We start from the raw sequence: 25199 nt of genomic DNA on the forward strand, positions 1-25199 counted from the left end.
AGAAATGATGTATTATTACCACAGCTTACTTATTCCAATAGCTTCCTAACATTTCTGTCTCCCCCTTTACCCCATCCTCTGTGTTACTTCCAGAATGATTCTTCTAAAATGTACCTCAGATGATGTCACTTTTCTGTTTAAAATTGTTTCTCTCTCAGGTCAAGCTGTCATTCAAGGTCATTCTTGAAATAGTTCCTGTTTAACTTGCCAGACATATCTGGCAGCACATCCTCTACCTAACCTACAGCACATCCAGTCATACCAACTTTCTTGTAGTTCACCAAATGCAGCATACTCCTTAATACTGTCCTGTTTCTTTACATGTTTCTCTCTCTCCCTAGCATACTCTTTACTTTCTGCCCCGCTCCAACCCAAATTTGGCTAATGCTTATTTCTTGGTTTGTTTTTTTTTTAAAGATTTTATTTATTTATTTGACAGAGAGAGACAAAGCATGAGAAGGAACACAAGCAGGGGGAGTGGGGGAGGGAGAAGCAGGCCTTCTGCTGGGCAGGGAGCCCGAGCGGGGCTTGATCCCAGGAGGCCGGGATCATGACCTGAGCCGAAGGCAGATGCCCAACGACTGAGCCACCCAGGCACCCCTATTTCTTGTTTAATAAACATCTTCGTAGAAATATCTCCTGGAGGGCACCTGGGTGGCTCAGTGGGTTAAGCATCTGCCTTGGGCTCAGGTCATGATCGCAGGGTCCTGGGATTGAGTCCCACATGGGGCTTCCTGCTCAGCAGGGAGTCTGCTTCTCCCTCTCCTTCTGCCCCTCCCCCCTGCTTGTGCACTCTCTCTCTGTCAAATAAATAAATAAAATCTTTAAAAAATAAAAAAATTAAAATTAAAAATATATATATATCTCTTGGAAATATCATAGCCCTCCGCTGGATTCATGCCCTTTTGCAGAACTCCCATGCACCTTCTATACCTGTTATAGTGCTTGTTACCCAGTGAGGTAATCACCTGATAGTGAGTTCCCTCATGTGCTCGCTTCAGCTGCACATATACTTAAAAAAATTTTTTTGTTTTGCAGTCTAACAGAGAGAGAAAGAGATGGTTAACACTTCTTAAATGAACAAAGGAAGGGGGAGACAGCAGAAAGCTGAAGGAATATTACCCCCCACCTCATAAAATGTATACAAATTTATACTATCATAAAATAGCTAAGTGGGTTTTAAAAATTAATTTTAAATGCTATTTTGACAAAACCCAACTTTTTAAAAAAGTTCCATTTTCTCAGGTTATTCTATAAAACAACAATAACAACAACAACAAAAACCTGGAATAACTGCTTCAAATGTATAAAAAATTAAAACTTGAACACTAGTCCTGGATATTCTTCATTGGTCCTGCCAGATCTACTCTCTACCCCTTCTGCCCTGCTGTGACCTGGGAGCCTGATCTCTGAGGAGTATATTATCTCATCTCCCTTGCCCTCTGGCTCCCACTTAGGTTCTACAGAAAGGAGGCATCAGTTGATCAGAGGGCAGGAAAAGAGGGAAGATCTCCTCTTTGCCAGGCCTCCAGCCTCTGTTTACAATGGGTTTGACAGTGGCTGGGCCCTCTTGGTAAAATCACAGGTGCAGACGAGTAGCCTTTCTGCAATGACCATAGCACTCACTAGATTCTGGTAACTGCTCTGTCCCTCTTCCCCTTCAGAACTAAGGCGGGTAAAGCTTCCCTTGTTGCTAATTCCTTGGTGTCCTTCCATCCCTGGTTGGTTTTAATCTTAAACCTAATTCATTAAACTCTCTCCAGTTTTCCTTTTGAAGGAGCTCTCCTGTTGGGGATCTGACTAATACAAACACAGAAACATTTGGCAACTAGCAGCATTTTTGCCAGTGCTTGCTATGAGTTCTCTTGCTCATTTTATACCCATATTACAGAAAAGCATCAGCACCCTTTAATGTTTAGTAAAAACTTGCCTACACCCAAACCTTTTTGGCCCTGAATTTATAAATCCCACTCACTTACATAATTGACTCAGTACCAATTCGAATTCATATAAATTCGGAAGTGATTTCCTAAGATGAACTCCTACCCGAAAACTATTCCCAGTATATACACATACATATTTGTGTTTGTGTGCATGTAATGTATTCAATGGTAAGAAACTTCACTCAGGTTTCTCCATTACAGTACTTCTAAATGGAAAAAATATATCAGTCTCTCAGTTTAATTCAGGGTTAAAAAATGCTTATTGAAACACCTTTAATGCTCTCTAACAATTGCTGTTGCTTAAATGCACTGAATAAAATGTAATCATCACATAATTTTAATCCAATTATAAATGATAAATAGCTCATGATGCTGTGAAAAAATGAAACAAAGGAACTGTTTCCATTTTTTTCTAATAGTCAGTACTATAGAAATGTACTGTAGTACTAGACTCAGTATGGTTGTACTATTGCTCCTGGAACACACGGAACTTTCCAGATGCCCTAGTCCAAAAACAAACAAAAAACCAACAGGCCATATGCTGGTTGGAAGAGACCCATAATTAGAGGAGATAGTTTTTTTTGAGATGTTACATATTCCTCATCTGTTTATTTCTGACTCTAAAATTTACTAAGGAAAGCAACTTATGCCAGGGTATTTCACCTCTACACACAACAAGAATGGAGAAACAGCTTTACCTGAAATTATAACCTGAGCTCCTAACTGGCATCTTCCTCTCCAACAAGCATTACATTCAAGCTGTTAAATCTCAGATATCAGCTAAAGAATTTGGAGTTACTTGTGGAACACTTTTGGTAGCTATATAAGTCTGCCCACCTTTTTAGCAGCTGTAAAATGCTTTCTTTAATCTTTTTCCTTAGCACCTCTCTTCTCTATTGCCTCCCACCCCAACTAAAAATGGTGGATACTTGTGAAGAGAACTATCCAAGCATTCCCCTCCCACTCCCCACCCTCACAACTCCCGTTATTTTTTCCCCATATTAAGCTATGAAACACTCAGGCAAAATGGTTAAAATGGGCAATGAAGTAAGAAACCTGAGTTTGAATCCAGACTATGCAACTTACTATGGCCTTGGACAAAGTATATAACTTCAGTGAAACTCCGTTTCCTCCTATGTAAAATGAGGATTATATCTACTTTATAAAGTTGCTAAAGGGATTGAGCAAGAAGAAAAGCCAGATATAAAAAGACAAATATTACATGGTTCCACTCATTCATGGTACTTAGAATAGTCAAATTCTTGTGACAAAAAAAACAGGATGGTGGTTGCCAGGGGCTGGAGGGAAGAGAAAATAGGGAGTTATTTATTGGGTATAAAGTTTCAGTTTGGGGTGATGAAAATGTTCTAGAGATGGATGGTGGTGATGGTTGCCTAACAATGTGAATATATTTAATGCCATTGTAATGTACACCTAAAAATGGTTAAAATGGTAAATTTTATGTTACATATGTTATCATGATAAAAACAAAAACAAGGGGGCGCCTGGGTGGCTCAGTTGGTTAAGCGACTGCCTTCGGCTCAGGTCATGATCCTGGAGTCCCGGGATCGAGTCCCGCATCGGGCTCCCCGCTCAGCGGGGGGTCTGCTTCTCCCTCTGACCCTCTTCCCTCTCGTGCTCTCTCTCTCATTCTCTCTCTCAAATAAATAAATAAAATCTTTAAAAAAAAAAAAAAACAAGGTAAGAATAGTCTATCATTAATCCGTATCAAAGAACTTTCCCTTCCTTATTAGAGTGAGGTATATAGAAGGGGGGGAAAAACCCTTCCTTTTCCCTATTGCTATTCCAGCTCTGCAAATTGAAGCTAACTGGCAAAGGCACAGAGAAGAGTGCGTTGATCGAAGAGCCTAAACCTTCACAAATTAGAAATTCAAACTACCCTAAATCCTATACAAATTAACTTATGTAACAAAAGCAGAAAGATTTCAAATATCAGGTTTTACTTAGATTGTAGCATTTTTGGAGTATTGAGTAAGACTGAATAAGACTGTGTTTAACTGGGGCTCCTGGGTGGCTCAGGTGGTTATCAGCCAACTCTTGATTTCGGCTGGGTCATGATCTTGGGGTCCTGACACAGATCCCCACATCTGGCTCTACACTCAATGGGCAGTCTGATGGAGGATTCTCTCTCTCCCTCTCCCTCTGTCCCTCCCCCTGCTCATGTGCTCTCTCTAAAATAAGTAAATCTTTAAAGAAAAAAAAAAGATGGGGTTTAACTCACACTATAACAATATTTTTCACTTAACCAAAGTATTGACATAAACTTTAAACTACTATCTAATCCATGATTCTCTGCTGAATCAAATCCATACATAAGCCTTCTTGAAATATACACGAATCTCTCAATTTATTTTATTTTTATTTATTTATTTTTTAATTTTTTAGAGAGGGAGAAAGGGGATGAGGGGGGAGAAAGAATCTCAAGCAGGCTCCACACCCAAATCTCTCATTTTAAAAGAGATAGCTATAGTATAAGGAAAGAAACACTGGCCTTAGCACCAAAAAAATATAAATACAGCTCAATTCTGCCACATTTTAACTCTATTACCTAAGCTGGGTAAGTCAATTTCCACCTATAAATCTCAATAGCCAATGACAATTATCACCTCCTTCACAAAATTATTGTGAGATTTAAATAATACAAAGTACATTAAAATACCTTGAAACTATGAAGTATAATTCTGTTTATATTACTAAATTTTTTGAAACACAAAGAAAAGGAGATTATTCTATCCAAAATTCATATTAAAAATATACATGCAGGGGGTCTGGGTGGCTCAGTCGGTTAAGCGATGGACCTTGACTTCCGGTCAGGTCATGATCTCAGGGTCATGGGATCCAGCCCTGCATCAGGCTCCATGCTCAATGTGGACTCTGCTTGAGATTCTCTCTCCTCCTTTACTGCTCCCCTCCCCACACTCACGCACGCATGCACACATTCTCTCTCTCTAAAATAAATTTAAAAACATATATATTTAGGGGCGCCTGAGTGGCTCAGTTAGTTAAGCATCTGTCTTCAGCTCAGGTCATGGTCCCAGGGTCCTGGATGGAGCCCCGCATCCCCTGCACTGGGCTCCCTGCTCAGTGGGGAGCCTGCTTCTCCCTCTGCCAGATTCTCCCTCTGCCGCTCCCCCTGCTTATGCTCGTGCGCGTGCTCTCTCTCTTTCTGTCAAATAAATAAAAATCTTTAAAAAAATAAAAAATAGAAATAAAAACATATATATTTAAAAATACACATGCATTTCTGAGTAATACAACTAGTTAATCTCCTGTAGTCCTAAAATTCACAAAATGACCACTAAATGCCCATATTATAGAAAACTCTTCTTTAGAAATTACATAATAATCCTGGTGCCAAATATTAGAATATTGAGGAGAAAATAAACTAGATGTAGTGATATTGTGTTGCAATATATTTATAAGCTCCTTATATATTACATCCTTAACTCATTTATTCTACAACTATCTAATCAGAATTCCAAGCACTGTGCTAAGCAGTGGGAATACACTGGAGAAGATGACACCACGGTTTTTGTCCTCAGAGAGACTCCAATCTAACTGGAAGATAAGACATTAAACAAAACATTATGCAAATAATTCATTAATTTATGATGGATGTGAAAAGGACAAGGAGAGGTTACAACGAGAGCATAGAGTAAGGGGGTCTAATCCAACCTGGAAAACTTACAAGAAATAATTATACCAGTTGTACCATCCTTTGTCAATAAAATAGGTTTTAAGTGTTCAATAAATCTTAGCTATTTCTATTAATGTTATTATAAAAGTCATAAGCTCCACTGTCCTTATTAGAACAAGTACATCCCTGGGGTTCAAGAAATAAGACAGTCAATCTTATTACCTAGGAAACCCCAGATAAACTAGACCCACCACTCAATTCCTCAGTAAAAAAACAAAACCAGGCTCCAGGGAACATAGGTTCTTATCCCAAATTTGACTCATATTTTACATATCTTTGAGTAATTATGCTGATGCTGACAGGTTTCCTCAATTACAGTTGAGACCTGTCTGAAATTCTCTAACCCCAAATCTTCTCATGACTGATACTTTAAAGATTTTTTTTTTTTTTTAAGATTTTATTTATTTGACAGAGAGAGACACAGCGAGAAAGGGAACACAAGCAGGGGGAGTGGGCGAGGGAGAAGCAGGCTTCCCGCGGAGTAGGGAGCCCGATGCGGGGCTCGATCCCAGGACCCCGGGATCATGACCTGAGCCGAGGGCAGACGCTTAACGACTGAGCCACCCAGGCGCCCCATGACTGATACTTTAAATATTACTCAGGATTCTGCTTAAATATCTCCTTCTCCAAGAACCTTCCCCTGACCACCCAGTCTACTGTAGCCTCCCAGTCATTCTCTATATTACCCTACTTTACTTTTTTTTTTTTTTAGCACTTATGAATATCTGACTGTATTTATTTACTTGTTTATTGTTATGTTTTTCCTTCAAAACTGAAAGTAAGTCCCATGAAAGGAGGGGTCTCACTGTATTCTCTTTATACCCTCAAGATTTATCTTCCTTACCAAAAATCTCCAGTTTTGCTCAGGCAGCTCAGGTACAGGGGAGAAAGGTTTCCAATCCAGAGGACGAAGATGACTGACTTAGGCCAATTATGGTAATCCCATTACATTTGCCAGTAATTGGTTTAGGGTAGGGAATTTTACAATTCTCTTCAATAAGGCATAAGAAGATAGTGCTAAGCAACTTTAAGAAAAGGTTTTCCTCCAGATTAATGAGACACAAGAAGGAAAAGCCTTGCCTTTCCTCCTGCCTTTGACTTGGCTGTCTGAGGAAGTGATACTGGGAACGTGGTTTGTTGATGAGAGGGAAACCATGAGGAATGGCAAAGAAACTGAGCCTGAACCCTGATATTCTTGAGTCACTGAATCAACTCTGAAACTACTACTTCCAGACATCCTGTTACGTGAGATTTCTTTTTAAACCCTGATCAATTAAACCATTTTCTTAATACCTGCCACCAAAAGCATGATAAACTCTTAAGCCTCTGTTTCTTCTGTAACATTAACAGAAAATAGCACCTAACAGTCTAGTGAATTCTTGAAGGGATTAAATGGGACAATGCAAGTAATGGGTCAAACAAACAAAATATTCAAATGATAGCATTGCTGTTTTTGTTAATATTAAAGAATAACTTTCTATGACAAAACTCCACAAGCTCTTTATGAAGTATTTAGGATTTTCTTATTTTTCAGAAAACATTTATTTTAATCCTATTAAATATAAGCATTTTTAATAGAATAATTCATTTACCTAGCTTTCTTCTATCACTGAAGTAGCTTTCGTTCTTTCTCAAGTTTGAAGTAGGTAAATAAAAGGAAAATCAAGCCAAATATCAGATCACTAAAGAAAAATAACCGTATCAATTTCAGGTAAGAGCCTGTTCTTGGCATCAACTCCTCTCTCAGCTTACATGCACAGAGCCACATATAAATTTTCATCTACTATTCTTACCTTCACAAGTATTTCATCAGTATTTTAATATGGCCTAGATTATACTAATAATTAAACTATATTAGTTATTAAAACTATACTATACCTACAATTACAAAAAAACCTTTCAAAATAGGAAAAAAAAGTGTTATACTTCAGTCTCTACAATTTTTTCTGTGAACTATTTGTATGATATGCCACGAAGCAAAATTAATACAGAAGATCAAAAATAGGAGATAGCCAGGTCATTGGTTCAAGGTTACTCTAGCTGAATTGTGATTTCAAATGTTACGATGGCTCATTACTGTTGGAAAGATGTTTAGGGTCCGACATGAAAAAGAATCATCAAAATTCCTAAAATAAAATGTCAGGGTAGTTTCATCATTACTAAAAAGTGTGACACCAACTTAAGTGTCTCTTTTAAAGATGAAAAAGAAATGAGTATTAATTATTTCATTGCACTGAACTGTCCAGGCTCTTCTGAGTCCAGATAAATTTTTAGTTTTGACAATATTACAATAACTTGGGGCACCGGGTGGCTCAGTCAATAAGCATCTGCCTTCAGCTTAGGTCATGATCCCAGGGTCCTGGGATCGAGCCCCACATCGGGCTCCCTGCTCAGCGGGGCTCCCTGCTCGGCGGGAAGTCTGCTTCTCCCTCTCCCACTCCCCCGCTTGAGTTTCCTCTCTCGCTGTGTCTCTGTCAAATAAATAAATAAAATCTTTAAAAAAAATATTACAGTAACTATATTAGCTCCACTTTTCAAAAATCTTTAAACTATTAACCTACTCTGACAAAAACTACCAGTTACCCATTATGACCAAACATAAATTTGGGCAGCCTGTAGGGCTATTAAAAGTCACCTGGAAAAACTATTATTCCCTGGGTGGACAATTTTCCACCTGTTTTTCAATGTCCTCACACAGTGAATAAGATATATAGTTTGGGGAAGGTAAGAACAGCCTCTAATATTTCTCTAATATTACTAAAAACAAGTAGGACATAAATTTTGGTGGACCACTCTTCAGATCATTTTTGGTGGAATACATGGTTTTGGTATAATAGTTGAGTAACTTTCACAGTCTTACTCATATTAAGTTATATACATATGTTACAAAACCTTACATGAATAGATGTTAAATATGTAAATTATATACAAAACCAGATAAGCAAAGTTTAAAATCGAAATATAAGCACTTATTTTTTATTCCAAACTCTCTTCAGATATTAACAAATATATCTTATTCTATTGCTCCAATGCTATTTTAAGCCCTTCCCTAAGGAAACAATAAGTTATTAATAAAATTAATATTTTAGCACATTTACAGAGGCTCACATATTACAAATCAACAATACATCACCAGCAAGCAAATGTTTTATCATTCCCATACCAATGTCAAAGCAATAATGTACACACAACAGTAGAGAATATCTCCACATATTCCAAAATAAAATTATAATTATCTTCAATACGTATTTTTAAGTTATATAGTCCAAGAAGTACTATCATGTTTTCTAAACCCAATACATTAATCCTCAATCCTATACCCCAACATTAATGTAACAGTTGTGATCTCTATAGAAAAAGATTCTAAATTCAAAATTATTTTTCCCCAAATTTTACTTTTAACTCTAAACTACAGGGTTGAAATGTTAATAAACTGCAACCTAGGCATTATTTCAACCCCTGCCCACAGTGTATGTTTTAACTGTAAAACAAAATGTTTCTATTTTCTAGTAATAATTAAAGATGTGAGATATATTTGGTCCACTACTACAGAGAGAATAAAATTTAATGATATTTTCATCCTAATTTGGTTTTATATGGCAAACTGCCTCGAAAGCGTGGGAATAAATTTTTCATTTTTTTCTTTCACGGCACTGAAAAAATACATTACAATATTAAAACTATTTTTAGAGCCAAAAAAATCTGTGGATAAACAATACTAAAATTTAACTCTCAACATCTTACATATTTTTTTCTCTAGGTTTGTTCCTTCAAAAAGTTGGTTTTTAGGTTCCTCTACAATAATGGAAAAGAGATCAATCAATAGAAAAACTCTCATAGCTAAGATGACATGTTAGATATTATTTAATATTTTGGAGTAAACATTTTGGGGATTGGGAAGGGTAGAGTCAATGTAATACAGAAAATTTCATTCCCAAAAAAGTATTTGTTAACTAGTTTTAGAAATTGTGATTTAACTGTTAAATGCCCATCAAACAAGTTTCTGAAGAGATTTGCATTACCTCACTTGTCTTAACTTTATTTCCTTCAGAAAGGAAGAAAAAAAATTTTACAATTTTTTTAGGGGAGTGACAATAATAAAAAAGGGGGGAATAAGGTGATGCTGGAAGATACTAATCCCTACAATTGCTCTATTATATGGAGTGGTATTTAAATGTTCATTAGACTTAACCATTTAAAAATAAGCATAAGGTATTTGTTTCTTGGTATATTCAACTAAAAGATTCATAACTGAAAAACCAAAGTTACTTTTCAGAGCCCCCGGTTAGATGCACAGTTTGATTTCCATAGTTTCTCACAAGTTTACTTAGTATGATGTCACTGTTTGGTATGTGTATCTTATGTTTAACTTTGCCTTATAGAAGATTCATCTTTCTGTGCTATTATATAATTTTAAAAGATGCAATTAGTTTAATAAAAGTATTAATCACCACTCATGTATTTACAGTTGCCAGTTATTCTTTCTGTGGCTATGTGGGATACAGTATGGCTTAAAGTTAAGCAACGTTTCATACAGTGTTCACAGCTACAATGTCTATCTAATTTCAAACCATAAGAGGTCAAACAAAATTCCTGCAAGAAAAAATCTGAAGAAACAAGTATTCTTCATTATTTAAGGCTTCGAACTTTCACTCCTAAAATTTCTATGCCTTGCCCACACCACACACAAATCTGCAGTCCGTCAAAATGGAAGGTATAGGGGCGCCTGGGTGACTCAGTCGTTAAGCGTCTGCCTTCGGCTCGGGTTGTGGTCCCGGGGTCCTGGGATGGAGCCCCGCATCGGGCTCCCTACTCGGCGGGAGGCCTACTTCTCCCTCTCCCACTCCCCATGCTTGTGTTCCCTCTCTCACTGTGTCTCTCTCTGTCAAATAAATAAATAAAATCTTAAAAATATATATATATATATTGGAAGGTATAAGCATCAAGGTGCACCAAGGGTTAAGAATTCATCAAATCTTTAAAGTCTGTTATATCTGATTATGTAATATCGTTCCCTACCTGTAGCATCCTACCCTAGATCAGGAAGGCAATCTGGTATACCAAAAAAATACATCTTTCAGTTTTAACCACAGGTTCTAAAGGTAGAGAAATCTTTGTTGTAACAAAACAATGTGTCCCTGGCTGAGTTACTTAACGTCAGAGTTTTAGTTTCCATATCTCTTTAATGGAGAAAAAAAATTACTATGTTCCAGAATTGTAGGGAAAATTAAAGAAAATATACATAAAATGCCAAACACAGTAGGGAAAATTGTAGGGAAAATTAAAGAAATATACATAAAATGCCAAACACAGTAGCTGGCATATAGAATGACAAATAATAATTACTGTTTTGTTGTCATTGGCTATTTTTGAAATACAACTAAGCTAGAGAATGTGGAACTCAAACTTCCAAAGTCCTTATTTTGGAGGTCATAGAAAAAAAATGTTTTCCACACCCTGAAAAAAATATTCCTTTGAGTCTAACATCTTCATTTATTCAACAGTATTTATTTGGTGCTTTCAACATTTAAAGGCCCTGTCCTTAATGTCAGGGATACCTCCGAGAGGAAATTAGAAGTATCATCCCTTGCCCTCAAAAAACTTACATTTTAGAAGAAGCTAGACATTAAACTAGCAATTATATAGTTACTTAATTATAATTGTGATCAGTGTTACAAAGAAAACCTGCTAAAGGGGGAAATGACCTAACACGATCAGAATTTAAATTTCTATGCAAACATCCCACCTCCCACCAAGGGTTTTCAATCACTCCCTCTATAATTAAAACTAATCCAACTCTTTGTATAGACTTGATCCGTCTGGACTTTAAAACAACAAAATAGGGGCGCCTGGGTGGCTTAGTTAAGTGTCCAACTCCTCATTTCAGCTCAGGTCATGACCTCAGGGTCTTCAGATGGCCCAGCATTGGGCTCTGTGCTGGGTGTGAAGCCTACTTAAGGTTCTCTCTCTCCCTCTCCCTATGCCCCTCCTCCCCCCATCTCTCTCTTAAAAAAGAAAAATTAAAACAGCAAAATAAGCAAATAACCTGACTTTGGCCGTTTTTATGCTCAGAACTGTACACTGAAACTATAGCCACTGTATAAAACCTACAAATTAATTTCAAGTATTCCACACAGTAAGTTATTAATGAAAGAGAAAGCAAAGATAATAATACAGGTAAGCACTTGTCAGCTCTCCGCCATGAACTCATTAGAAAACACATCTCCTGACAGATTATAAAACCAGTATTTTCATACGCATGCTATTATTCAAAACTCATTTTTTTCAGAAAGTTTTTATTAAAACAAAATAAATATGTACACATATTTATTACTGAAAAAGAAGTTATTTCTGTGATTTTTAAGATCAGAACAATTCTAACTTTCTTACTAAGGGAGAATTCTTTTTTGCTCAGGTACCTTTTAAAATATGCCACCTTAATTTTTTTTTTTTAATCTGGTAACATCCGCTTTAAAGACAAGTTCAAGATTCCTATCCTCAGAAGTTAGCACACTGTTGTAGATTAGTGCCATTAAACCCCCAAGTGAATAGTAAAGGGGAAAACTGAGAGATCAACTCTCCCATCAAAATGAAACTAAGTTTATTCTATAAAATAGAATCTACCTCAATGTTTGTGTTAGATTCAAACAACATTCACCCAGAAATTAATGCAACAATTAACCCAGAACAATGACTGTCAATTCCCCAAAAGTGGCCTCTTTACCTTCACCTATATTTAGGTTCATAACGCAAACTAGTCCAGGATTCCTGCTGCCAATTACAATGAATGGAAGAAATATATTTAAATCAAATAGCACCATCTAGCAGAACCCTCACCACTTTGCTTTCAAGAGTAGATATTACTTGGTGTTCAGTTTGGTAGACTGGACAGCAAAAGTGGCAGTTATTTGTTTTCATGACAGAATCACAGAATTAGGCTAGAAAGCACCACAGACACATCACATTCTCATTATTATCTCAGATAATTAAAAAAAAAAAAATTTTTTTTTTTTTTACAAAGTTATCAGGATACAGATTAGATTCAACCATTCCTGGGAGTCTAACTAAAATCCAAAATTACTTTGATTCTCAAATTCAACCGCTCCCAAATGTCTCAATACATTTCAATTCCTTCACTCTCAGTAATATGAAATCCCAATACTCTGTAATCATTAAAACATCCTGTTTTTAATCTTATCAGATATATTACAACCAAATGATTAATGCACAAAAATTGGGCTGTTATTTCAAAACTTCAGTTCTAGTAACTTGCTTCTTAACCAGGCTATATTACTGTCTTTTGTATATTTCACAGCACATCAACTAGTTCCTAAATGTAGCTCCTCAGAAAATACCTCTGGAAAAAAACAAAACCAAATCAGCATCTCTCCGTTAAATTTTTTTGTTTGTTTTGCTACATCAAGGCCTGCCACCCCTAAATCTTATGGGAATTGTGTGTTGCTGCCAACACGAAGATTAGGAAATGTTCCCATCCCTAGGGCACAAGAAACTTTCAGAAGACTACCAACTGCCTAAAGGAAGGAGGTAAACTCGGTCTTCTGAGTATTTGGTTTTTATTTACGAAGCTATTTCCAAGCGCAAGGTAACCAAAGTAGCTCTTCGGAGATGCTCTCAGACTCTCCCCCAGTCTGAACCCCCTCGGAAAGGCAGAGCGCGTTCAATGACAAGGATAAGCCTCACCCTCAGAGAGGAGGCGGTTACTGGGAATCACCGATTTGCTGCACAGAAAAGAGGGGTTCTTCCCCAGTGGTCACAGTCACTATCCGCTCTCATTTTTAGTAACGACCAAATCACCGTTACAAGTACGTAAGAATAGCAGCGAACAGCCCTGCTTCGCAGTGTGCCGTGACCGTAGCATCCCGGGCCGGGAGGGGCTCTCGTCTCCCCCGCCTCCTCTGGGCTCCCACCGGAGTCAACACCTGTATCTCCCCACCTCAACGTTTCTCCCCTTCCGGCAAATCCCTTTTCGGACCACTGCTCCCCGCGCACCCCAGACGACCTTCCTCCCTCCGGCCGCTGAGCTCACACAGCTCCCACTCCGCGCGCCCCACGACCACCGCCCCGCGGGGGTCGCCCGGCCCGCCGCCGGGGCAGCCGCGGCCTCCCGACGTTTGGGAGGCAGTAAGTCTCCAAAAAAAGTTCTCCAGCCGCCGCCGCGGAGTTGGGTCTGCCGGGGAGGCAGAAACGCCAGCCTGCTCCAGCAGATCCCGCTCCTCGCCAGCACACTTTTCCTCCCCGGGAACTCGGCCCTTCTTAGACTCCCAAACTTCAGCGGCGCCCCTGGCGCCGGCCACCCCTGACCCGCGAGGCACGGGGCACCACGAACGGCGCGTCGCTTCGCCGGCGGCAGAAAGCCCCGACGCCCCCCCGGCCCACGCCCGCACACGCCCTCCGCGCCCCGCGCGCGTCTCCGCGCCCCGCGGGGCCCCGCTCGGCCGCTCCGCTCCCGGCTTCCGCCCGCCGCGCGCCCGGCACCGCCGCCCTCGCCTCGCCGGGCGATCCCGGCCCCAACCCCAGGCGCCGGAGCGCCGGCCGCGGCGCCCCACGCACTGCCTGCCCCGACCCCAGCCCGCCCCTCCAAACACCCATGGTCCCACCGCGAGCCCTCCTTCACGCAGCTGCCCCCTTCCGCCCCGCCCGCGACCCTCGGCAGCGCTCCGGGTCCCCGCAGCCCCGGACCCCAGCTCTAAAGTTACTTTGCGAGGAGGTGAACCCGCGGGTTATTTCCCCCAATCACCCAAACAAGTTTCCATCCTTGGCACCAGCACCGCCACCGCCCCCCAGCACACGCGCTCCCTCCCGCCGGCAGCCCCCCAAGGCCGCCCGCCCCGCGAGAGCACCTCCTGGGAAACAGCCGCTCCCCGCACCGCACGCCCCCACCTTGTGTACCCCTCCCCCTGCCAGCCCACCCCCGGCTCTCCCCGGGCGGAGAGTGTCTGGGTCTGCGTGTCTCCGAGAGAGTGTGCGAGTGCGTGCGTGTGTGTGCGCGCGTGTGAAGGCGGAGGTGGGTGAGAAGCGGAGACACTTACTTCTCCCGGGCCTGGCTGTCGGACGGGACGGCGCTGCTGTTACTCTTGCCTTTGCCGTACATGCTTGTGCCGAGAGCAGCTCCCACTGTCACGCACCTGTCAACCCATCACAGCCTCCCCGGGAACAGCCCCGTCCCCATGGCGACCCACGCAGCCACCCCCACTATTGGCCGCCCCACGCCAAAGCTCCGCCCCCTTCGCCCAGGCAACGCGCGAGACTGACAGGCCTCCCCCTCCCTCCGGCCTTCCGAAGCGCGCGGTGGCGGCTACAGTCTAAGCGGCAGTCTCCTCCCTCCTTCCCTCCCTCCCGGGTTCCCTCCCTCCTTCCCTCTCCGTTCTCCTCCCTCCTCCCGCTCTCTTTCCCCCCTCCCCCCTCCGAACCCCGGCGCAAGGGGGGAATTAGAAACTGCTCTAGAAGGATTTTAAACAACTGGCTGTTCTCTCCGCCGCCGCCCCTCCCCCCGCGCCGCCCGCGCTCGGCTCCTCACTGGAGAGAAGGCGCCGGGAGGAGGGGAAAGTGCGGCCTGGAGTCGCTGGTAGGAGCCGGCGGAGCTGGAGCTGTGGAGGCCCCAGACTTCGGGGCGCCCGCCGAGTACACAGACAGACCTACGGCCCCAGCCTTCGTGGGAGCCCCCACCAGCCCCCTTTCCGGCTCCTCTCCTGTCTCTGACCCCGCGCCAGTACCCTGAATTGATCTCTGCAGCTCTCAGCCCTACTCCCTGGGGTGTCGCCCCCGGCCCCCCGCCCTGCTCCCAGAGGAATGGCTGGTGAGGGACAAACGCGCTGTTCCCTCGACCTTCTGTCTGAGCGACCCAGAGCGACTCGCCTTTCCTCCTGGGGAGGGACTGTGCCTCCGGCCCTCGGCGCCGCCGGGGTGGCGTCGCCTCGCCCCTAGGGCCGCGCCCTGCTTCCCAGGGGAACACCCTGCCTCGGGCCTGCCTCCCCTCTTTAGAGGTGAGCCTCCTCCCAGAGATGGCCCGTGAATCCTGGGGCCTCACCGGCCCCCTACCCTGGCCCCTGTACGCCTGGAGCCCCGTGGCCCACCGCGCAACAGCTCCCTTGCCAGAAATGCTGCAGAAAAGGGCTGCAGACATCCCCCTGGCCTGGTTTTCCAGCCTTGGTCGGTGATGCCTACTCTTCCTGACATTGAAGTGGAAAGGGCCACATAAGGCCTTAAAGACATCCCTGTCCTTGTCCATCAGAGTAGGCCCCAACACTCCTCCAAGGTGTGCAAAGTTGTGCCAGAGCTGAAAGGCTGCCTAAGAATATTTCTGGATCAAAGCCCCTGATCCCGTTTCAGTAAATGTGCAGAAAGTTTCTGAGACACAATCTGGTTCCCGATAGAACTCCATCCTTTATCTTGTGGAGATCCTTGGATGCAAAATCAGAGTGCAAATGGGGTTAGAAAGAAGACATGGGCATCAAATAAGGAGTGACAGAGGAAGAGGGGTGCAGGTGGGGGTCGGACTGGGGGAAACATCAGGAAAGGATGAATAGATATGGAACAGCTATAGGAGGAGAGAGAAAATAGGATTTAAATTGGGAAAGCCACCTTTCTATTTCTCACACAGAGCTTTAAGCTTTTAGTAGTAGGACCCTAAAAATGCACATGGAGCTACAGAGATAAATGGAATGGAAAGAAATGGGTTTATATGGCCATTGACAGCAAATGATAGGAATGAAACATCAACAGAAGGTTAAGGAAGGGCAGTTAGTAAGAAAGAGAGACTGAGAAAAGGGGTTGGCCACCAAACATAAATCAAAAACTGGGAAAAAATGAAGAGGCACCTGCTATTCTAGTGTTAGATAATTTTTTTTTTAATTGTCAAGGTAAAGTGTAAAAAGATGGAAAAGAATAAAAGAAATAGGATTAAATGAAGAAAACAATATGATAGCAAAAGAAAATGGCAAAAACAATAGAGGACTGACATTATGATAGAAAGATTTAAGAAAAATAAAAGTGCTTTTATTAAAAGGACAAAAATTCATCCCATAGAAGTGAGGATGAAGAAAATGAAAAAAAAAATCACATAGGCTTAAGCTGATTAATTTCCAAGAGAAGTAATTTGCCATTTCTAATTCAAAATGCCTCTTTCTGTTTACAATGAACCATAGTGATTTGGTGGTGGAGACATGGCATTCATGGACTCAGAAGAAGCAGAAGGAGTGATGCTGAGCAAGTAAGTCTCTCTTTTGATGAACTTTAGCTCAAAATGCTCAGATATGTATAAGGCTGCCACTGTTTACAGACTCTACCTTCAGAGTTAGCATATGTAATTTGTTGTTCAATTATCAGCTTCCATTGGCTTTAACCCAGAAAATTATCGGCATCTCAAGACTCCACGACCCATAGAACACTCCCTATAAGTGACTGCTTAGACAATGCAGTCAAGGAGAGAGCTATGGCAGCTGCTAATCCATGCTCCTGCCCATACTTGGACTAAAGTAAATTTTCCATTAAAGACCAAGAGTGGGCTTTGTACTGTTATCTAAAAACAAATTTGTTATTATCCTTGCACTGGTGTTGGGATTCTCTATGGTTCTTAGTCATGGCACATTAGAATTACCCTAGGAGGATTTATTTTTTGTTGGCTTTTGTTTTAAATACAAGATCTGGGACCCCACCCCAAACTAACTAACTCAGAAATTTTGTGGATGGATGCAGGCATCTGTATTTTTTGTAAGCCCCAAGTGATTCTTATATGTTACTAGGGCTGCTTAACTCTGCTCTTCAGTATCCATTTTTTTAAAAAGATTTTTTATTTATTTATTTGTGGGGGTGCGGGAAGAGAGAGAGAGCACGAGCAGGGGTAGGAACAGAGGGAAAGGGAAAAACAGACTCTTCTCTGAGCAAGGAGCCAGATGTGGGGCTCGATCCCAAGACCCCAAGATCATGACCTGAGCCAAAAGCAAATGCTTAACCAACTGAGCCACCCAGGCGCCCCTTCAGTATCCATTTAAAGACAGCCAATGGGGGCGTCTGGGTGGCTCAGTCGTTAAGCGTCTGCCTTCGGCTCAGGTCATGATCCCAAGGTCCTGGGATCGAGCCCCGCATTGGGCTCCCTGCTCAGCGGGAAGCCTGCTTCTCCCTCTCCCACTCCCCCTGCTTGTGTTCCCTCTCTCGCTGTGTCTCTCTCTGTCAAATAAATAAATAAAATCTTTAAAAAAAATAAAGACAGCCAATGGACACCATCAGATCTCAGAGCAAGATTTTTAGGTTGTGATTATATATAGCAAATGACCCTCCCCATGCAAGGCATTAAGAGATCTTTACAGAGGACTTTACTTTCTACCCACTGAGCCAACAAATTTGTTAATAGGATGAAAATGTATGACCACATGTGTTCTTATAGTACAAGACCACAAATAGCTATGGTTTAATTTACTATTTCCTAAAGAGAAAGGAAAACAAAGAGAAAACAAGAGAAGTTATTTCCTGTCTACTGCTGCCATTTATTCATTTGATTAGTTTTTACTCAGATATATTACATGGAAGAGTCCTTTGAGTTATGGCATCATTTCTGATATTTAAAAAATAAATAATAGATCTGCACAGTAGGGTATAGAATTCAGAACAATTTGGTCTTAGTATCTAGAAGGAATAAAATGCTAAAAGGTCTTAGTTCAGAACTTGCCAAGTTAATGTCAGAGTTAACTTCACAAGAGCGTTATTATCCAACAAATATACTAAGTGAAAACATGACTATTCCTATACATGGTAACCTTAAAGCTTCAGTGGTAGTCAAATCAATTATCATTAAAACATCTCAGCAGCTATCTGAACAATCTCTGTTTTATTTTCCTCTTAATGTTTACACATGTAAGTAAAATGCTTCTTTGCCCTTGTTCAAATTATTTTGAGTACAAAGAGTGTTCTTTGCATCAGCAACTGTATCTCATGGGGCCAATATTGTAATTAATGAGATTTGAAACACATATTCACAGCCAAATTTGAGATCCCAGACACAGAATTGAAGATCCATTGTTTTGTTTGTTTTCATTTTTAAGAAAGCGGAAGATAGGAGATTTAAATCTTCTTGTAAAGAACCACAGTATATTTTTTTAGAAGTTACTGTTTCGTTTTGCTTTTTAACCTCACACATAAGGCTGATTAATTTTGGGAGGCTGGATTTAGGGTAGGGGAATGCTGACTAGCCACCAGAATGAAACATTTGCATTTGAAGTTGATTTATTTTCCTTTTTACCTTATTCTTTCAGATATAGAACACCACAATTACTCACTCATTATGTCTTTCTCCCCTGCCCTGGTTTTGTTTGTATATATATGCACAATTTTGTCTTTTTGGAACCTGCATCTTATTCTTAGAAAAAGTCTTTATCAATTTAAAACAGGCAGTTTGTTATACCACCCTGCTAAAGCTCTAGATTGACTATACATTTCTTTGATCTTAATTTTTTCTGTAAAACTTTAATAACATCCATATTCTTATAGTGCATGGAACTTCAGAAAAGATTTCCCTTTGCTATATAGAACAAAGAAACTACTTCTTTACATTTAAATAGAAACTAATGGTAAATTTAATTATTTACATCACATACAATACTTAGCATGTTAACTTTAAAAAGAAAAACATTTACGGGCACTTGGCTGGCTCATATCAGTGGAGCAGGAGACTTGATCTCAGGGTTGTGAGTTCTAGCCCCACACTGGGTGTAAGGATTCCTTGAAAATAAAATCTTTAAAAAAAAAAAGAAAGAAAGAAAAACATTTAGAGTAGAAAATACTTATTTAGAAAAAATAAAATGAACTATTTAAACATTAAAATTCATTAAAAGACATTTTCTTGTTTGGGGACAATTTTTACAAAGGACAAAATTTTTCTATTATTTGTTTGTTTCATAAACTAGTTCATAAAAAAAGTCCTTACTTACATTCATACCACTTTTCATTTCAAATCATTTAACAGATACCCATTTATTAATACTCAGTATATCCCTATTAATTAGATTTTCCTAACCAGCTTTTTTAACTGGGTAAACTGAGTCCTAGAAAGATTTATTAGCATGATCTGATCCATAAAGAAAACAGAAATAGTTCCAGGATGAGAACTCTGTGTTCCTGGCTGACAATCCTGTTCTCAGACCACGAAGCCACACCTCTTTCTCTCAAAAGTGACTATTCCACAGAGGAATGTGAGCAAGCTCTGAGATGTTTGTCACTCAAACTACCATATGAAACTTCACTCCTGGGCAGAAGAGACTAGCATGCTTAGATTCACAAACTGCTTACATGCCATGTACCAAAGTAATTCAATGAACACAGTCATTACAACAGTAATACTATGCAATGTGGTCTCTTATACCAGAATAATAAATGAAATGGGGCCTCAAATTAACATTATTTGACACTGTTATTGGTTTAACATCAGTTAATTTGAGGCAATGAGTGTTTTCTTAACCTATTGCCCTCGATTTTTAAAGTCCCACCTTAGCTATTCATAAACATTTACCAATGGGTTAGGAGAGACAGTGAACAAAACTACTGGTTGTAAACAGTTCCATCTCTCTAGAGTGCCTAGTCCTTTTTAGCACCATCAAGATTTGAAATTTAGTAGCTTGGAAAAAAAATAAAATAATCCTGTTATAAAAAAATCATACATAAGCTGAAGATGATGAAAAGTGAAAAAAGTAGGGCTACCATGTATTGCAATTTCACACACTTTAGCACATTTTGCAAAACAAATTCCAAGTGTTGCAATATTCACTGGCTGGATTTTTGTCATTAAATGTTGAAAGTTATGTAATAGGAAGTGTGCCAAAGAGTGTTCTTTATTCAGAAGTATTACTATATTTTTTTAGTGCATTCCTAAATCTTCACAATGGTTTTTCACCTCCTAAGGTTATGCCAATATGATGTCTTTGCACTGTTGGATTTGAAAAAAGCCCCAGTCTCAAGAAGGAGGCTGTGCAACATTCCATGCAGTGTCATTTCCTTCTGTTCAGAATGGAAACATGGGGGGGTGGAAACTACTACATTTGTTTTTCATAATTTTCTAACATAATTGGGTCCTCTCAATGAAGTATGGCAAAAAAGGAAGTTGACAAATTATGCCACTATTGTGTTTTATTTATCTTCATATAGTTTAAGTATAAGGGGTCAGGATACATTTTTAACTTCTTTAGCTGTATTAAAAATGTATTTCAGGTATTTATTTATCTTATAAGATAAATATGAGAAATATACTTAAAAATATATTTAAGGTGCTGAATATAGTCATTGCCAACAGTAAGCTATATGATAGAAACAATCTTACCAAGGTCATGTATACTTGCCAAAGATATAGAGGGTACGTCAAACATTTTATTTAGGGGTACCCAAACAGTCTTTGAAACCAGTTGGGGCTCCATCCTATATATGGTAGTACCTGAAGATTTGTAAGTATTCTGTGGTGGTGGGACACCTGGGTGGCTCAGTTGGTTAAGCGTCTGCCTTCAGCTCGGGTCATGATCCTAGGGTCCTGGGATCGAGTCCCATATCAGGCTCCTTGATCAATGGGGAGCCTGTTTCTCCCTCTGCCTGCTGCTCTCCCTGCTTGTGCTCCCTCTGACAAATAAATAAAGAATCTTAAAAAAAAAAAAAAGTATTCTGTGGTGGTAATTGCTCCCTGCTAGCATTATCGTCATTAGATTATACATGTACAAACCAGATTCGTCAGACAAATAATTCTATAATCTCATTATCATCAGCTTTCCAAACTCTTCAGGTCCTTTTCCTTGGACCTAAATTCTTGAGGCAGAAGATTTTAAAAGGATTCCCTGCCACATGGTGCTGAACTATTGACTACTTCATGACAAATCTCCACTAGCCTCACCCAGCTTCTAAGACCCAAGTTGTCTATGGTATTGGGGGCCAGTGTTAAGAAAGTTAAGAAATAATACATTTTTGGGGCAGCTGGGTGGCTCAGATGGTTAAGCGTCTGCCTTCGGCTCAGGTCATGATCCCGGGGTCCTGGGATCGAGCCCCACATCGGGCTCCCTGATCCTTGGGAGCCTGCTTCTCCCTCTGCCTCTCTCTCTCTCTCTCTGTCTCTCATGAATAAATAAATAAAATCTTTAAAAAAAAAAAAAGAAATAATACATTTTTGTGTTATGATCTGCTAGTACTGCTCTATGCTTACCTCCTACCCTATCCTCCCTCTAACTTTCATGGGATTTTTTGTTCTTGAGGAGAACCTTAATCACTGTCTGATCCTGTGGACACTACTTAGGGCTAACATTGTTGCTTTGCTAAGTTGTTGCTCTGGGTTAAGGAGAGTTTTGGGCAAGGACACTGACCCATAGAATATTCTTCTTTGGTACAGCGTTTGAGGCTGAGGTTCCCAGAAATTAGAGGCTTCAGCCATACTGTATCCATTTACTCTGGCTCTTCTGTCTGGTTCATGTTCTAGGAGGGAGGTAGAAAAAGAGCTTACTCTGGTAATGAAAGTAAGTAGTCTGCCGAGAAAGGTGGTCAAGGAAGAATCCAGGTCTGGGTACTTTCTCCTCTGCCTCTGAGGAGTTACCCCTGTATCCCAACTTTCCTGCACTGCTTCCTTTGTTCTTGCCTTGGCTCTTGTGTCCTTTTAGGAGGTATCAGCTCTGTTCTATAGTTTGGTTGTTTTCTTTATTTTAAAAGAGCATTTGTGGGTGCCCGGGTGGCTCAGTCGGTTAAGCATCTGCCTCCAGCTCAGGTCATGATCCCAGGATCCTGGTATCGAGTCCCACATTGGGCTTCCTGCACAATGGGAGTCTGCTTCTCCCTCTCCCTCTGCCTCTCCCCCTGCTCATGCTCTCTCTTTCTCAAATAAATAAATAAAATCTTTTTTTAAAACAAGAGCATTTGTCATTTGTGGCAGAAGGAGATACATGTCACATCCATGTCTCAAGAACTTCCTAAAGACCTAGAGAGCTCACTAAAGGGCTGTGAGAGGAGGAGGAGCAGGGGAGGAGAAGGGGGAAAGGACTGTATCTCCTCGGCTTCTACCCTATGCCAGATGCTCCAAAGGGCTTTACTACATAACCTCCCACCTTTCCATTTCTTCTTTTACGTGTTCTTCCTCTCTCTTCCCGCTTCCTGTTCTTCCCCCCTCCCCAATCCCTGACAAAAGACAAAGGTGACAAAAATAGAGAAGTTTCATGGAAACATACTAGATTGAAATATATGAAACTGCTATGTTTGTAAGTCAAAAATGTCTAGGGGCGCCGGGTGGCTCAGTCGGTTAAGCAGCTGCCTTCAGCTCAGGTCATGATCTCAGGGTCCTAGGATCGAGACCCATATCAGGCTCCCTGCTCAGTGGGGAGTCTGCTTCTCCCTCTCCCTCTCCTTCTGCCCCTCCCCCTGCTTGAGCGTTCTCTCTCTCTCTCAAATAAACAAAATCTTTTAAAAAAATATTTGATTGTTCAGCAATGTTCAACTATGCAAGATTTCATTTTTGCAAACCACACCACAGACTTCTTAGGTATTAACAACACTAATATGTATCAAGCTTTACAATGCGCCAGGCACTAATGTGCCTCTTAATGTTTACTTTTTCATGTGCTATGATTCTAGATGTACAAACTCCTTTGTGAATTCAGGTTAGATTAAATACAGGCAGGACCACTCAAGCAGGGTTTATGGGATCTTGCTTCAGCATGGTCAAGGGCAATGAATTCTGTTCTTACACCTAAACGTCCTGATGAGGCAAAATCAGAAACACCAAGCCACACCCTGCTTTATTTCAGCTTTGGCCTTTATCAAATACATCATTTCCTCCCATTTTGACTATTGTCAAATGGCTTGACCTTGGCTCACTATAGGATATTAAAAGAAGTGATTTGGTATGAATCTATTTCTCTTGATATTTAAAAGAGATCCATGTTCTCCGTATTCCTACTAGATTGCTCAGGTCATGTCTTCTTTCCAGTCTTCACCTTGTTCATTCCTTTCAGTTAATCACATTTCCCACATCTATGTGGCCTGAAATCTGTGATAGATAAAACCTGAAAACCAAGATCTTTGTTTTAATTAACATTCTGCCTAGGAAAAGGGAGACTTGGATCTCTGGATTACATCACCCTCCAGTTACATGATCACTGTAAATATGTGTCCTACCTCTGGAAACGGTAAAAAAATTGGTTCCCTTCATCTAAATAAGCAGATTGCAATTCCTTTGGGGGTTGTTTTGTTGTTGTTGTTGTTTGGGGTTTTGTTTTTGGGGGTTTTTTTTCCTGTGGGGTTTTCCTTTCCTGGTGGATTATTGTAGTTCACTGTTACCTTTCCTTCTTCTCTTGTTTTTTTTTTTTGGCTTCACTTCCTCTTTCTATTGTTGTAGCTGTCTTTTTCCTCTCATCACTTTTCCTGTTGCCTTTCCAATTGGGTGGAGCCCCATCCAATTCACTCACTGTCTGGCTCTAGAGTATCTTTTATCACAGGGGAAAACAATCTTGTGCCAAATAGTTGGAATCCCTGGGGCATCAGAAGAAGGATCCCAGAGACTAAGTATCCCTAAAATTTTCCTTTATTGATTTTATGTTAGAATGAAATCCAAGGATGCCTAATTAGGAAAAAAAACTCGTTATGGCCTTCTAATCCCAGACCATTTTGAACTCTGACAGCAACAACATCCATCAAATCAAACAATGAAATCAACTTTGGTTACTTAGCATAATAGAAATAAACTTGTAATATTCTATTAGTGAAGGATCAATGTCTCCTGTCTTGAAAATAAACATCAGATCTTGGCCTCAACATTTATGTAGCAGCAGGAGACCATTATTTTGTGGCGACATTTGATTACATTGACATCAAGACAGATTTATTAAATTAATAAATAGTACATGATTTTCAGCCTTTCATTTCCAACCATCACCACCACCTCCCCTCCGCAAGGTGATCATCTAAAACCCTTCATCCATATTTTTGACTCCTTATTATCTTTGGCCTTTTATTTCCTTTTTGTTGTCATTTTATACTCAAATTAATTTTTTTAGTATCCATTTTTTTCAGATGGAAAATTTTAATTGGATATTAAGAAGAAAGTTAATAAGAGAATCATCAAATTGTTAATTATTAAAATATTTTAGTGATGTAATATTTGAAAAGGAAGTATTTCAGATATGCTTTTCAGAGTTCTGAATGTGACTAATGGCAAAAGCCTACTGTTCCTGCTGTGTCTTCCTCTAACTTTCAACCTCAGGGCCTTTGCCCTGGCTGTTTCCTCTGCCTAGAATGTTCTTCCTTCTGCTCTTTGCATGGCTGTTTGTCTTTTTTCTCATACCCAAGTCTGCTGGAATGTCATTTCCACAGAGAGGCTCTCTCTAAGAGTCCTTTCTAAGTGTTTATTCCCCCATTCTCATTCACTCTTCATCCTGTTGTTCTGTTTTATTTTCTTTATCATCACATGTCACTATCTGAAAATGTTTATGATTTGAATTACTCTGTTGGCTTGCATAGTCCATGGGGGCATTGGTCTTGTACTCACAGTCATCCGTGAGTGACCTCAGGTC

The 25199-nt window shown here is 40.6% G+C and overlaps 1 protein-coding gene across 4 annotated transcripts in view; it reads right to left on the reverse strand.

The window, feature by feature from the left end:
• Positions 1-14848, reverse strand: part of SSBP2 (single stranded DNA binding protein 2) — a 288641-nt gene extending 273793 nt beyond the window's left edge. For 2 of the 4 annotated variants that reach the window (XM_035014767.1, XM_035014768.1), the window contains exon 1: positions 14712-14773. In XM_035014767.1, the coding sequence (XP_034870658.1) occupies positions 14712-14773 (62 nt within the window). Of the gene's footprint in view, positions 1-14711 lie in introns of all 4 variants that reach the window. The other 2 variants (XM_035014766.1, XM_035014765.1) reach the window with 1 other exon arrangement.
• Between the last annotated feature and the right edge of the window lie 10351 nt (positions 14849-25199).

This window comes from Mirounga leonina, unplaced genomic scaffold (assembly GCF_011800145.1).
Source record: "Mirounga leonina isolate KUSES-001 unplaced genomic scaffold, KU_Mleo_1.0 Mir_168, whole genome shotgun sequence".
NCBI lineage: Eukaryota > Metazoa > Chordata > Mammalia > Carnivora > Phocidae > Mirounga > Mirounga leonina.